The following is a 16163-nucleotide window of genomic DNA, read 5'->3' on the forward strand; positions in this document are numbered from 1 at the left end:
AACGATGCGATTGTGAAATAAGAATTAAACTGAATAATTCTTCAACACAATGTTTGGCAAAATCATGATGCACATTTAGAATACAATGCTTGGAATGCTTGGGTTTTGAATTTATACATTGAAGAAGTACTTTTGCTTCTACCAGTGTTTTGACACAAGTATCAGTACTTTTGCGGGGAGTGAATACTTTTGCTACCAGTGTATTTCGTTGGATTACAATGTGGAATATATTTTGAATTTTTCACTGGTCACCCGCTAACATTTTCATCTATTCTCATCAACCTTAATCTCAGCATGAGACTCGGCATTGTTTAAGTGTTTTATGGTGATCACTTTTTTTTAATGTTCATTTATTGTTTTCGCTGCTGATTTTTTGTACGTCTGATTTTTACTCCATGTACAGCACTTTGTATGCAGCGATGGTTGTTTTTGTGTGCTCCATGAATAAGGTTGAGTTGTCATGAAAAATAAGGGGCTTTAAAGAACTCATTTCATCGTCTACGAAAACAATGATAGCCATCCTGTTTGTATTTGAACTGTCTCATTGCATGTAAGTTTTTATTTAATTGTACCTGTCATTTTTCTCAAAGTGCTTGTCCTGTGTCTTTGCCCACCTAAAGTGCTGAGATAGTCAAAACACTGACTGTATGTAACCTGATAGTTCCTTTTGTGCCCTTGTTTACCTTCCCTGCCTTATCTGTTAAAACTTGTAAATTTTACAACGTTCCGACAACAACCCCGCATTTTAACGCATCCTCGGACTTCCTGGTTTGTCCAACTGACTTTCAAAGTGATGACCTCATCTCCTGGGGGGCCAGGGTGGGGGATGGGTGTCAGCAGACTTACCAAGTGATACATTCCCCTGACAAACAAAAAAAAAAAGAACAAATGGGTCGGGAAAAAAGGAAAGGGTGAGGGTGGGGTTGAAGTTGCTTTTAAGTGCAGGAACTACACCGTAAAAGCTCGCCATTGATGGCCGTCGGTTTTATTATCTTTGAACAGGTGGCCTGGTAATGGTCGCGCACACACACACACGCACACGCACACACACACACAGGCAACATGGAGAGCGCTTGGAAGTTTGGGAATCTGATTGCAGGGATCTTGCGTTGACTTGTTGAGCGACTTCCTGTGGGGGGTGGGGGTTGGGGTGATGTCAACGTCACATTCACAATGCCAAAAATTCCATCAACACACACTTTCGGGGGAAAAAAAAGACAGACAATTACTTGTTTGTTTTCATTAATTAATATATTTTCTGCATTAAAGTTAACATAGTTTTCTTTTGTGCCACCCTTTTAATTTTTTTCTCAGTAAGTATTTGATATTTTTGTTATATTGACATGAGTAAAATTTTAAGACTGTCTCTTGCAATAAATATCATAAAATAATAGAGCTTCACATAATAAATATTTTTGTACAACAACAACAAAACAATTTTAACAGATTTTCTTAACCAAAATAGCCAGAATTCCTCTTTTTGAGCATACAATGTACACAAAATAAATGGGAGGATGAGGGAAGAGAAACATATTCCATGTGGAGAAAAGAGAGGAAAAACAAATACTATGAGATGGATGTGCTTGTGTTAATGCAACATAAGCATGGAGGAGGTTTTTAGTGTGGTCTAGCAACCGGTAATTCAAAAACAAAAATAAGATACCTGCAGGTAACAGCTACATCATTGCCCTACAAATAAGCAGGGTTTCTCAAACTGAGGACCAGGGGCCAAAATGGGCCCCAAATGGGAAATTGGGAGTTGTGATCCTTTGTATTAAAGGGGGGGATTTGAGATGACCCCAAACTGAGGGTCAGGGCAGAGAATGTCAAAGAATCAAATTTTAGGCGATGCCCCCCCCAAATGTCAAATTAGAGTGTTAATATTTGGCATTAATTTGGTTTGAGTTGACGTTACCAAGGAGTTAGACAAATGCAGCCAAAAATGAGCAGCATGACTGGTGTCAAGATTGGCTCCATTTTTTCTGTGTGTATAAGTGTGTGGTGGGGGGCTTGATTTGGGTGGGCAGAACCCCAATGTCAAATTGGAATTTTGTTCTTTTATACTCATTTATGTGCAATTTGAATTGACGTCAGAGAAGGGGTTGAATTTGAGAATCCTGCCTAAAAATGAACAAGGTCTCCCCAAAATGAGAGTCAAGGGCTTAGAATGGGTCCCACTCCCAATTTTAATTTGGAGTTGTGTTCTTTTGCATTGTACAGTCTGAGTTGACATTACCAGGGGGGTGAGTTTGAGAAACCCTGCTCTGAAAAGACACTCCTTCACAGGAAAAAAAACGGAAGTCAAACGATACCATAATCGGAGAAGAGATTTGAGGAAAGACATGGGAGCGGTTAAGGCAAACACTGGTGTGTAAAAACCCGGTCCTGAACCAGAAAAAAAGCATTTTTCAAATCGAGTGGTTTTTCTTCGAGGGAAGACGAGCGGGAGGTGCTTGCTAGATTTTCGCTGTCATTATTGTCCGTGGTGGTGGTTGTTGGGGTCGTGGGGGAGGGGAGGGGGCGTTGGGGGAGGGGGGGGGGGGCGATCAGGAGGGTTTCTCCTGGTTCTGCGGGGCCCAGCTCTCCAGTTTGCAGTACACAGTGTTGGAGTTCTTGCATCGGCAGCCGGGCCTCCGCACCCGGTCGTAGCATCCCTGGCACGCCTTCAGGCAGCCCTTGACCGGCGGGTAGCACAGCAGGCAGGGGAAGAGTACCGACATTAATCCCATGCACAGGAAGCGCGAGCAGCAGTGCGAGTGCGAGGGCGAGCAGGGGTGGTCGGCGCACGAGTCCCCCTCGTCGTCGTTGGAGCAGTGGTAGAAGATCCCCTTGACCAGGCACATGCACGTGCCGTGCTCCAAAGCGCTCTCCGCCGAGCACAGGCACTGGCCGTTGCACGCCAGGCACGAGGGCAAGCTGCGGGGGGCCGTGCACTCGCCGCACTTGCATTTGCCGCAACGTTCGCAGATGAATTGGTGCCCCGCGGCGGCGGGCGGCAGAGCCCCTTTCGCAGGGCCGGAGGAGTCCAATTTGCCCTTGAGCGGCACCTGGTGGAAGTGGGGACCCGAGTTGGGGCCCACCACCGGCCCTTTGGCTTTGGGCTGAGTCCGAACGGGCCGCGAGTTGCCGTTGAGTCTGGCGGGCGGCGAGCGCGCCAGGAGTCCCTGCTCAGAGGAGGCGCTGCTGTTGCTCCCCGAGCTGGCGGCACTCCCCGTGCTGGTGGAGCGGCTCAGAACCGGCACCCGGGCCCCCCCGCCGCCGCCCCAATGCTGGCCGCCCACCACCACCCCTGCGGACGGCCGGTGCTCATAGTTGTTGTTCACATTGACCAGGATGACCTCGTGAGTCCTCTCCTGCTTGTCGTGCGGCCGCAGCGGCATGCGGGGCACGGGCGGGCGGCGCGCCACCGACGGGCCTTCCGTGTACTCGTTGCTGGAGCGGATGGCCTTGATCTGGTCCAGGGAGAGGATGGCGGCATGCTGGAACTCCCGCTCGTAATCCGACCTCTGGCGGCTCTCGAGGGAGGGCTGCTGGATCACCACTAATGAACCGCCGGGGCCATGTTGACTTTGGAGCTCCATCTGGGGGGATCACCACTTCCGACATTAACCGTGGACTTGGCATGCATCGGAAAACCTGCGCAAACGGGAGGAACTGGTCAGCTTTACTCAGTTTGAGCAAACTTGTCAAATACAAGTAGAACTGGATAAAGTACTTTCAAAACAACCACATTGGCATATAAAGTGCTGTTCATAAAGGAAAAAGATGACTTATTAGAACAATGACAGTTAAAACAATTAATGACCAGTGATAAAATGCTTAAGTACCTTTTTACCCATCTGATACAATATCCTATAGTAACGTACCCTCTTCAATATATTCTACTCACTTTGTATTGCAGTATCTATGTTTTGTATGGTGTCCTTGAGGGCCCAAAAAGGGTGCCACTCGTATACAAAAAAATTTGAACTTTTTGCACTCCGTCCTGCTTTTCAAATTCGTTTTTTGTATAACCCTAATGTTACATTACCTCAGCTCCTTACTGTAAACATTTTAAGTCACCTTTTTCCGAACTTTCAGACCACATTGGAATTATGATCTGTTTTATTGAATATTAGTAGTTCAACATGCATGCTTTGTCTGGTCTTGTTTTTACTGTAGACTACTGGAAAAGCAACTTTCCCTTGTAGGAATCCATTTATAGCCACAATACTACTTTGCATTCTCTAGAAATCGACTAACAAGACTACCCCCCCCCCCCCCACACACGAAATATGTTCCCCCCTTCGCCCCAATACGCCGCATTGCAAAAAGTCCAACGGGGGCCCACTAGCAAACACTTCCCCTCGCTCATTTACATCTCTATGACTAGTTAACATTTAAATGCGAGCGCGGCCACGAAATGAGGACAGCGACTAAATGAGCCGCCTTGCTTAGTATTCTCGCACGCACCCCCACTGGAAGGTAGGGAGGGAAAAGGCTTTTGAAGGAAATGGTGGAGAAAAAACAACAACAACAAAAGCCTCAAGGTCAAAAGATGTTCTGAAAAACACGTTGAAAATGTCACTGGACGCTCAAATTGTTTTTCAAACAACATTTTCCATGATTGAAACCACCAAAAACATAAACAAGTATTTATCATTCGACATTATGACACCCCCTGCAAAAACTGACATTTTTACACATGCTTTCCATGGCCCACGCTCCTTATTTTCTCCACCAATCACCAATAAACTTTTTGAACTTTTCGCTGGTTTCAAATCCACTTTCTACTCATTTGACACTTGGCGCTAATCTGCGCGTGCACATTGAGTATCTTGTCAAACATTGACGTAGTAAATTTGCACGTAGCGTCTGCGATGCATGCAAATGTGAAAAGTTATGAATGAAAACAAGCGCCGTTGCGTGGGGGGAGGGGTGTTTGTCGCAGCCAACAGTCACGGAAAGACGCATGCATGCACGCGTGGAACCTCCACCAAGGAAAAAACTCCCTTCAACACCATTTGGTGCACTTTTAAACGCGTCAACCCCCCCACGCGGATGTCTCAAAAGTGCTACATAAGCGTTTTAAAAGGCGCCCTAATCCCCAGAGTGCGCCGCAAAATTGCGTGAAAAGGAGTTTTAAGATGTTATTTACCTATATGCAAGCGTCCATAGGCTCGAATCCATCAAGCAGGCAGCCTACCGAGAGTCCATCCAGAAAGGAAGCGCGTTGTCCCCCACGCAAATCGAACGCGGAGCATTCACAGCCTGCTAATCCAAGTGCGTGTATCCCGTTTGCAGCGTTAATTCCCTTGTTTTTAGGTAAAGGTCCCGTGCTTAAACAAAACAAAACAAAATAAAAAAGCGTGTAAATCCAAAGTCCCTCCAAACACACACGCACAGCAGCGCACTTTTTACACGGACGAGAGGCAGGCCGATCTTCTGTCAGGACCGAGCGGAGTCGGAGTCCCAGCGTAAAAGTGTGGAAAAAGTGAGCGAAAGGGGGAGAAAAGTTGGGGCGAGCGTTAAATGGGCGAAAAAGCAAATGGCGTTAGATCCAAAGCGGGTGCTCCTGCGGCGTACGGGCGCTTTGAGGCTTCAAGGCTGGCTTTGGCTCGCCTGCCTGCTTCTCTGCTCGCTTGCTTGGTGCTTGGCGGGCCTGTGAGCGCTGAATGAATGAGGCCGGGGGGGGCCCGCAGTGTTTGCTGCAGCACAAGACACCTCCCACTGGCCATTGAGGCCCCTGAAAAAGGATACATCGCATCCGCTCCTGATTCATTGGGCAGATGTGCTGAGGCAGTTAAGGTGGACCGGACCCGAGCGGACCGGGCCGTTTCCGCTCTTGTGGCTTTGGTGAATAATCAAGTGACGCACTGTGACGCAACACGTTTTTTCTTTCTTTTTTCTTTGGGCCCTTCTCGGTGCTTTTGTCATTTTTGGTAAGAAGGACTCATCCGGGGAACTTACTGTACTGGAACATGTTGTGAAAGCGTGTTACTAAGTGACCCCTGTGGAATTCATCATTACTCAAACATTTTTATTTACTTTAGGATAGTTTGGATTAAACAACATCCGATTCGTCATTTAAACATAAAAGATTAGATACAGTACATACAAAAGAGAGAGACATTATTCACCGACCTTGAATTAGTATAAAACCTGAATAATAATGGAAAAATCAATTTCATGAAATATATTTTTAGATCAATTCTTAAAAATAGAAATACAAATGAAATCTTTAAAAAAGACAAAAAAAATGACATCATTAAGTGAGTTATGAGTCATTGATATTTTTTTTTGATAGACCTACTTATTGAAGCAATGATTGACATTTTTTTATATTGATAACCAAAATAATTATTTGTGAATTAGCAAATAATAATAGAACAATACATTGTTCTAGTGGAAATTGGTTATGAAAAAACATTTATATACATATTGAATAGGTTTTAACATAGGTTTTAATTATTGTTCAATGAACTATTACACTATTACAAATCAGATTAAAACACTTAATGTCAATATACATGACTAAGAGATATGTTAAGAACTACAAATTAAAAAGGCACATGTATTTCAATTAACATCTACATTGAATGAATAGATATTACGAAAAATACATTCCATAGAACAATTTATTGAGTTAAATAAATCAATGCCTATATTGTATATACGGATAAGTGTAAAATGTAATACATTAAGTGCATCTATCTATCTATCTATCCACCTAAAAACATCAACATAATTAATATCTGTAATTTTGCACACGTGTACAATGTGAATGATTTCATTTCCCAGTGGAACGCTGCTCACATCAGTTCCGGTCCACCTTAAAAAAAGAAGCAGGGGGGAGGGAGGGAGTCGGAAAAGCCCCCCCCCCCCCCCCACCCGCCCCCGCCACTCTGCTCGGCCCCTCCCCCACCCGTGTCCCCGACTGTCTGCTTTGATTGGTGTCGCGGATGCGCTACATCCGGATCCATGAGAAAAGGGGAAGTTCAATACAAAGTCAATGGGGCCGCCATTCAAATGGAACAATCCATACGCGAGGGAAGAATGGGCCTCCCGTATGCTTCGCGTCCTCGACGCACACACACACCCACATAGAGACAGTCATAAAAGAATACATAAAGAGTTGGTAAGCGTTTTGAGGAGGTTTATTGGCTGATGGAGTTGGTGTTGCTGCTTAAAGAGAGTGACAGATGGCCGCCGGTGTCGCCATTAAGGCTTACTAGAAGGAAATGCTCATTGGACTAGACAAAATGGAGGACCATGGGGGAAGCTACATTTAAGAGGTTCACTACTTCATCCTTTAGTTTTAGTTTTATTGGGGACCTTATTGACTTTTTGTTTCAATTTAAATACATATGTGGAACTGTCAAGTAAAATCCAGATGCCTAAAATTTAATTTTGGATCCATTTATTTTTTTCCACCCCCCATTACAAAGATAGGGTGTCATTTTTGCTATTGAGTCATGCATATTTTAAAATTTTAGTATATAAAATACTAAATGGGCTCCAGCACGCCCGCGACCCTTGTAAGCAGTTTGGATAATGGATGGATGGCTGTTGATATAAACATATTTACTCAACATGTTAACATGTTATAGGGTTCAGAATTTGGCAACTTGGGAACCCATTTTTTTTTTTTTGTCATACATCTCACATTATTAGTGTTTATTGCTTGATATAGAGAAACAAGACCAAACTAACCTAAAACACAAATGCATTTATTGCAATGTTGCTATTCAATATAAATAGACATGATACATTTTCAGTTAAAAATGTCCAAAATGATGATAATCTGTTTGTGGACACACTACAGTGATTATTGAATGTTAAAAAAATAATTCATGATTATGGAATTTTTACAGTTGATGTTACCGTTATGTTTGACTGTATTTTACATGATGGGATGACTTAGAGCCAGCACATGTTGGCAAGCAATAATAAGACATCAGAGAGGGGGTGGAAAAGAAGGCGGGGTGGTGATGGCGGCGGCGTGCCGCTGCTGGTAGGCGACGTAGGACTGGACCAGAGCGTCGGGGACGCGTGGGCTCACGGCGGCGAGGGCACTCTGGAAGTGCCTGGCGTCCACGTGCTCGGCTTTCATGTCCTCCTGCAGGGCCAGCAGGGCGGCCTCTCGGCATACTGCTGTTATCTGGGACAGGAAGCAGACACGCACACACACGCACACGCACGCACACACACACCACATGCACGGTCACATGGGCAGTCGTAGTGAGAGGCCCATCGCTGTTAGGGACACAATGGAAAAAAGCGTATTGCTAAACATGTAAGAAAAATGTGACAGGACACCTTTGCATTGTGTTTTAACTTTAAAAATTGTATCTAGTTTCCAAAACATGAAACTAGAAGTTTACAAAAATGAAAAACATAAAAAATGGAAAGCCCTTGGTTTAAGACAAAAGTGTAAAAAAAAAAAAAAAAGCTATTCTTCTTTAAAACTACATTTTGGACCATATTTTTCATTAATTTATGTCATCATGGGAAAATAAAACGCTTTAAAAATAAAGACACTTCAGGTCTACACACAAGGAAAACATCGAATGTGGACAAAATTAGTTATTTTTTGTATATTATAATTATTAGTTTTTGTGGTCAAGCTAAAGCCATGTCTAAAATAAACATTGCTTTGGCATTATCTTGTGGCACCTTTGGGTCAAGCAACAAAGTTGAAGTGATTGGAGAATCTGTATTTAGTCAAGCCATAACCTTGTCTAACTAAAAAAAAAACGCACTTTGCCGCCATCTTGTGGCACCTATCGGAAATTACAAACCTCTGTGTGTGGACTACTATTACTTGCAGATTTTCGCTATATCAATCAATCACATTTTATTTATATAGCATTTTTCATACATAAAAATGCAACTCAAAGTGCTTTAAAACATTCAAAGCAAAACATAGAATTATCTTCAATCAATTATCTTCAATCAAAAGAAAAAATAAGCTATAGTGGGGCTTAACTTAATTTTCGAGATTCGAATTGTCTATTTTTAATTAAAGCAATGCGTATCTGTGAGATTGAAATTTAGGATAAAATGATACATTCAAAGAAATAAGTTGCATTTTTTTCAAGTCATTTTCATAACTTAACATTCTGCAGGATTCAATCAAATTGACAGAAATAAAAAACTTGCTAAGACTAGACGGATGGATTCAAAATAGAGGTTGGTGCCAACTTTATACAATAGTAAAAAAAAGGTTTTTCCATCTCAATGAAGAAATCTTTAGGAGTGGAAGAAATTTGGGCCTCAACAGTGCAAGCTAAGCTTCACGAAACAAATTCTACGACAATATCAGTCACTACTATACGTGTACGAAAAACACGATTGCTTGTATCTGACTTCTCAGATTGCACTTGAGCTCCTCTCTCGAGCGTAGCATTCCGCCGGTGTCCTCTGGAGGTGGACTTGATCTAACGGGATTATGTCTGCTTCCAAAGCAGCCCCCTGTCACTCAAATATGTGTTGAGGCAACATTTGGGATGTGGCCATGTCTAAAGTGCAAACACGGCCTCTTTGCTTTGAATTACACGCATTTAGGACAGGGGCTGTCCAACTTTGTGGGTCCTGGGACCTCTTACAGGGGAGACATTTTTCCAAGGACCCCCATGTAATCCTAACACCAATCAAATATAACTGACATGTGAACCCCGAAATGACGGAGGAATTGAAAAAAAAAACGGCCTGTTTTTGAGAAAAGTCTAAGTGTTAAAAATTTAGTATACAGATTGGAGCGATAATAAAGTCCAGAAAAAAAGTCAGACTCTTCACAATGTATTTTGTTGTTGGAGGGAGTGGGCGGGTGGTAAATGCAAATCAGACATTTCAGGCGAACAAACTCCTGAGGGAATTCTTCCAAATGGATATCCTAGACAGATGGTAAATTGTTAAGTTGTTTTTTTTTTTGTTTTTTTTTTGGGCAAGGCTGTCTAATGTGGGCAGAGCATGTCGTCATAGGATAGCTTCATCAAACCAAAACGAAGAAGCAGCTCAAACTACACAGCTCTGAATTACTCCCCATACATCTGACACAGCTTAACCGTACTTTGAATCTCATCGAATCTATGACGAAAGATGTCGTAATTTTGTCAAACTTGAAGGCGCCTTTGACGTTTTTGGGCCACGTTGAGATTTCAAATGCTGTTACAGACACGGAACATTTGAACGGGATCCAAACAAAACCGCGACCGGTGTATAGCGCAGAAAAAAAATATTGGTCGATGGACGGTTATGAATCAACTAAAGACAGGTTGTATAGGCTTTGTTGTTGAAAGCTCCAAGGGCGTCCAAATTTGTTTAGTTTGGTCCCTTCAATGCTCTCGGGCCACGCTAGCATAGCACACACGTTTCGGGACAGGTGCTTCACAGATGTCAGGATGTGAGGTCTACTCCCCCCACCCCACACCCCCCAATCCCTTCGTCTTCGGTTTCCAACGACATGATTTAGGAAGGGTAAACACACGAGGCCGGGCTCATTTCAAGCGAAGATTTCCCATCATTCAAACAATTTCGGGGAGAGGTCAGTCAACTGTCAGTAACAATGATTCCAAACAATGAAGGCAAAGTGTATGTCAGCAAGAGAACGGGACGTGTGGAACCAAGTGATCCAGTTTTTCACCGCAACATCCCTAAACAGGAAAATATCATCTTAACAAGATTCTCAACCTCTGAACTTGAAAGTCTGTGTCTCATTTGAGGAAACAAAAAAGTTGCTGTTTGGAGGTCTTCCTTTTAAAAAGGAAGTCCAAAAAAATCCGCCAGACATTTTCAGACCCTAACCTTTGAAAAAAAATTGAAAAAATTATAAATAAGTTCCTGGAACTGAATGGCTGGATTGTGAAAAGACAAATAAATGCGTCAATGGCAGTGAATGAGTTAATGAGGAACTTTACTCGGATTGCTTGGCTGGTAAAAGTAACGCGCTTGATTAGTTGTTACTGGAATGCACATGCACATTCTGGAGTAACGCGATACGGTGGTGGTAATGCCAGGAGAATTTAATACCATGGCAGGAAATGGTCAGTTAGAAACTTTTTTATTTTATTTTATTTTTTTTTTTACACATTACTTTAAAAAAATGCATGGCACACAGATGATATAATTTCGGATAGATGCGTGTTTACATGCGGTAAGGACTCTCCTACTGCCATTAACGACCCAGGTTAAACTTAGCCCCTCCCCAACAAACAAAGCTTGTCTGTCAGTCGAGCTGCATCATTTCAACATACTTCCTTGGCACCAATAACTACATTCTCATTAACTGTGGCTTTGCCATCTTGTGGCATTTTATGCCATTTCAGGAAGGGCACAGGAAGACAAAACGCAAATAGGTGCATTTGTGAATTGTGAACTGCGATTATGCGCCCAGTCAGAATTACAACAAATATTAGCATGAAAAACAACAACGCCATATATAAAAAAACAATCAAATGGAAAAACAAAGTCATTGAATGTGCCTTCTTGTGTTGCGTAACAATGTATTCTTAATTACAAGTTAGTTGCGAGCCACTTGCATCCTCGAAAGTATGTTGGTAGCATCGTAAACCGACGGTGTGGAGAGGCAGCCTTAAAGGGGCGTTTTCCTGGCAATTATTCATTCGTCAAGCTTGCTTCCGTACGGGTGGTGGCGTGTACGGGTTCACAGGTTGATCACTGTCAAGTCCGGTGATAAAATCTGTCCAATATTTGTATTGTCAGCAAATAAACAAGCAGTCAAGAGCAAGATTCAGTGACTATCGAGGCCTCTGTCACAGGCGTTTAACTCAGACCAGCACAGAGGCGCTTACTGTTGGCGTGGCTCATTTTTGCTTCATCATCAGAAAAAAAAAAAAAAAAAAAAAAAAGCACCGCCATAGACTGACTATCAGGCCAACATTTTGGGTCTTGAGTCAGCAAATCTCAGAACTGAGAGCCTCTTGATGATTAACCCGGCCTCTCATTTGCTTTGCCATTGCACAGCCAGGAGCTGACGGGAGCACATCAGCTTGCCGCACTGCATCAAGACATTTAAGTGATTGCCGACGTATTTCATGCCACGGGAATGAAAAATCAATCTGCATTGCAATGAAAAAAAAAAAAAAGATAAAAAGCAAGAGTATAATTTATTTGAGCTGTCACGAGTCAGCACTTTTCGCCATCTATTCAGATTTTACTTCGATGTGGATCACTATAGCCACATTGTTACGTTTTACATTTATTTAAGGAAGGCAAGAAAGAATGAATGAAGGAAGGAAGGAAGGAGGGAAGGCAGGAAGGCAGGAAAGGAAGGGAAGAAACAAGGAAGGAGAAGGTCAGGAAGGAAAACATGCCTGTTAATAAGTGGGTCTGAGGGAAGGCAGAAGGATGGAAGGGAGGAATGAGGGAAGTAAGGAAGCAAGCAAGGAAGGAAAAGATGCCAGGAAAAAAAGCAGGTCTGTGGGGAAGAAATGCAGGGGGGAAGGAAACAATGACGGAAGCAGATAGGGAAGAAAGGCAGGAGGGAAGTAAACATAGAAGATGGGAAGGCAGCAAGGGAGGGAGGGAGGAAGGAAGGCAGGAAGGAAAAAGGACAAAAGAGGGCAGGGAGGAAGACAGTCAGGAAGAAAAGATGCCAGACAATTAGAAGCTCTGAGCAAAGGAAGGGAGGAAGAAAGAAAGGAAGGAAGGAAAGAAGGAAGAAAGGAAAGAATGAAGGAAAGAATGAAGGAAGGAAGCAATGGAAGCTTTGTAAGCAAAGGATTAAAAAAAAAAAAAAAGTGCACCCACTTAGGTCTCACCTGGACATTTTCTCCATCGTGTTATAAGGCTGCAATCGTGTCAGGTGCGTTTGCGTAACCCCACTTTGTACGCGTTCCTCCTTTTATTAGGTATCGCGTTACCCTTGTGCTGCCTTTACATTTGTAACCCGCGCTCACTGAAGCGTCGCTTTGCCTTATCCTACGAGGCTAACGGGACCGCACAGACAGCGGCCGCCCTACTGTAGTACATCAGCGCGCGCACACGCACGCACACGCGGAGTGTGTACATAAAGCGTGCGCTCGAGCGTGGTGATTTAGGGGCGTAGTGGTGGCTCCAAGCGGGAATGTGTGCGTGTGTGCGTGCGTGCGTGCGTGCGTGCGTGCGTGCCGCTGCGCAGCGGAGCAGAAAGGCCGTCGCTCTGCGTCCGGGGCAGCGCCATGGCCGCGAGGCGCACCGGCGTCTGCGTGTGCCATAACACCGTTCAAATGTCCTCCCCTGTCACAACGCCGAAATGTTACGCCGACTCTGTCAATGCGAAGTACAGGCTCCGTTTCCTCTGGTTTTGTTTTTATTCGTCACAATTAGCCATATTGTACTGAGCAGCCAGGACAGAAACGTGTGCTGCTTTTGTTATTACGCTTTTCCACGGAAGTAAACTAAATTTAACAAACCTAAATTAAATAAATACAAATAATAATGTTAATATAAAAAAAGTTACACCTTTTAATACATTGCCCTCATTGTGCTTGAACAACAAATAAAAAGGATAAATTAAAATGGAATTTAAGTATTTCCTAAATAATTTAAAAATAAATGACTCTATTTTGCCTGAACATGTAGCTATTTTTTTCCTGACTATGACACTAAGTAATAATTAGTAACTTCAATAAATGTAACTAAAAGGAAAGTGACAAATCAGTAAAAAAAAATGCACCATTTTGCTTGAACATGCAGATAAAGCTATGATTAGTAGTTTTTTTTTCCCAAGCTGCTGCATCTTCCCTTAAGTCCAGTTAATTCAATAAAACATATCAATTAATTAATTAATACCCAAATAATTGTAATTTGTTTGTCTCCACTGTAAATGAGAAAAACAAATACTATGAAATACAAAATAATCAGATTAAAGCAGCTGAAGCTGAAACCCAATATAAAGCGATGGCTACCTAAGGAACGAAATAAGTATAAACAACCTAAAACAAATTGTAAAATATGTATTTTTCCAAAAATACATTGCACCATTTTGCTGGACCTCGTAGCTAAGGTAGCTAGCTAAGGCATATTAAAAAAACACACAAAAAAAACCTGTATTTTTCCTGAAGTCTTGCAGTCTTGTGCTACACAAAGATTGTCCCTGCCCTACCTGTCCAAAAATAAACCCTTCCCTTGGGGCTGCTAAGAAAATAAAAAAGTGAGCTGCCTAATCGTGTCAGGCAGCACATACATAAGGGCTCAAATCAGTCTGGTGTACTTTTCTGGCTTCCTCCAGCAACAAAGGCGCTCAGTGAGCGTATCAGACAGCCTTAATGAAGGGCCTGTGAGCAGGACATCCACTGTGTGTGTGTGTGTTTACTATCAATCCGCCCTTGTGTCTACAGCCGGCGACGTCCAGTCCTCCCCCTGCTGCCTTGCCTCACCCTCGCGCACAATCGCTCACATTTACAAGAGAGGACGGAGGAAGGTGGGAGGAAGTCTCATATGTGCAAGTCTTAAGTTTTAAACTTGGAGTTCGCAGTCAGTCCAAAGTTTTAAGGCCACAAAATTGTCAGGTGTGCTTGTGTAACGCCCATTTTGGATGTGTTCCTCCTTGTTTTGGGTCTCATTAGGGATGTCCGATACCACTTTATTTTTCAGAATGATACCACTACAAGTATTCACTCTTGAGTACTCTAAATTACAGAGTAACGATACCGCCAGTGCCAGCGGCAGCAGTTGGGTTACTCAATTAAACACAGAGTTCAATCAATCCAATCGAAGGAACTTGTTTTTGGATTGGTTACTGGGCCACAGTGTGAGACAGTGTAACACAAACTATTACAAAATATAGATAGGAATATACTAGAGCTGTCAAAATTAAAGCATTAACTATGGAGATTAACTTAAATTTCATAACACACACAAAAAAAAAATGAACTCAGTTAACTCAGTTTTATTTACTTCCTGTATCAACTGACCTCTGCTCACTATGCAGCCAAACTTAGAGGAGAGTCACTGCCGCAAAGATGGGACTTTTACGTAGTTTTACTTTAAAAAGTTGCTTGACGGCTCATTGGAGAAATCCAAAATAATTTGCACACTTTGCACAGCCAAATTCAAATACCATATTAGTTGTATGTCTTTGGTGTATCGTTCAACTGTTGTATTTTACCGGAAAATAATCTTATTCACGGATCAAAGAAAGCTATTAGAACAGTCTTTGAATCGAAATATATTTGTATTTTTTTTCCACCTTTCCACAAGATTTTACTCAAGTAAATAACGTTCCAAGCTTCGTAAAAAATCGTAGTTGAAAAAAATATGATTAATCGCGATTAATCATGGAAAATGTTACGATTAATTAGTTTTAAAAATGTAATCGTTTGACAGCACTAGTATACAGTATACGTATACGTACAAAAGATTACAGTATAGCACTCTGTATAATACACACAGGTGTATTTAAATGAGCTATATTGCCTGTAATGCATTCAACATTAAAAACAAACCCCGTTAATGCACCGCATAATAATAACAACATTCTCTTATTCTCATTTGATGAAAGCAGGTAAATGTGTGCAGAAAGTCTTCGCATTAACCAAATTCAGTAAGCACAAACATTTCGGTAGCAACAAACTAATAATGCACTCTGAGCATTAAAATAAACCATCAGTACTGGTGGCTAGTATTGGCAGCATTCATGAGTACCCGATACATTGATAATAAGGGCGGTATCGTCCCGATACGATATCGGTAATCACCCATCCCATATTATTGCGTTACTACCTTTGGGCTGTTTTTACATTTCCATCCCACGTTCATGATTGTATCCTATAAGACTAATGGGACTGCACGTACAGCGGCCGGACTGCTGTAATGTATCACTTAAAACCTCTTAAACTTCCAGTTTCGAAAAAGTCCCAAGTTACCGTGGCAAGAATACGATCAGTCATATTGAGTCCCGCATTAACATTTCAAGCAAATCATACCGGTCAAGTCATTCAATCTTGCTTAGTCACAACCTACGCACATTCACACATTAGCTATGTAGCACAGAGATCGCATCCTGTAGTTATTAAATAAGATCTAAATGGATGGATGGATGGAACACACGTCTGGCCAAAAATAAAAAGGTTTGATCCTCGAGAAAAAAAGCCAAAGAGGAAGCATCTGCACGGCCTGCTGCTCCAACACAAACACGGACCCACCGCAAAAAAAAAACAAAAAAAAAACGCTGTGTGGAG

The 16163-nt window shown here is 42.4% G+C and overlaps 2 protein-coding genes across 2 annotated transcripts in view; both read right to left on the reverse strand.

Moving 5' to 3' along the window:
- Positions 1-975: 975 nt before the first annotated feature.
- On the reverse strand, positions 976-5851 carry spry1 (sprouty homolog 1, antagonist of FGF signaling (Drosophila)). Its single transcript, XM_086024296.1, has 2 exons — positions 5138-5851; positions 976-3636 (listed from the first exon to the last, which is right to left on the reverse strand). The coding sequence occupies exon 2, from the start codon at positions 3579-3581 to the stop codon at positions 2547-2549; it is 1035 nt and encodes a 344-aa protein (XP_085880422.1). The 5' UTR covers positions 3582-3636; positions 5138-5851; the 3' UTR covers positions 976-2546.
- Positions 5852-7688: 1837 nt separating this feature from the next.
- Positions 7689-16163, reverse strand: part of afg2a (AAA ATPase AFG2A) — a 119039-nt gene continuing 110564 nt past the window's right edge. The window contains exon 17 of the mRNA XM_086024174.1: positions 7689-8140. Coding sequence (XP_085880300.1) covers positions 7937-8140 — 204 coding nt within the window. The 3' untranslated portion in view covers positions 7689-7936. The remainder of the gene's footprint in view (positions 8141-16163) is intronic.

Source organism: Filicampus tigris, chromosome 2 (assembly GCF_054856515.1).
Source record: "Filicampus tigris isolate MCC_2025a chromosome 2, RoL_Ftig_1.0, whole genome shotgun sequence".
NCBI classification, from domain to species: domain Eukaryota; kingdom Metazoa; phylum Chordata; class Actinopteri; order Syngnathiformes; family Syngnathidae; genus Filicampus; species Filicampus tigris.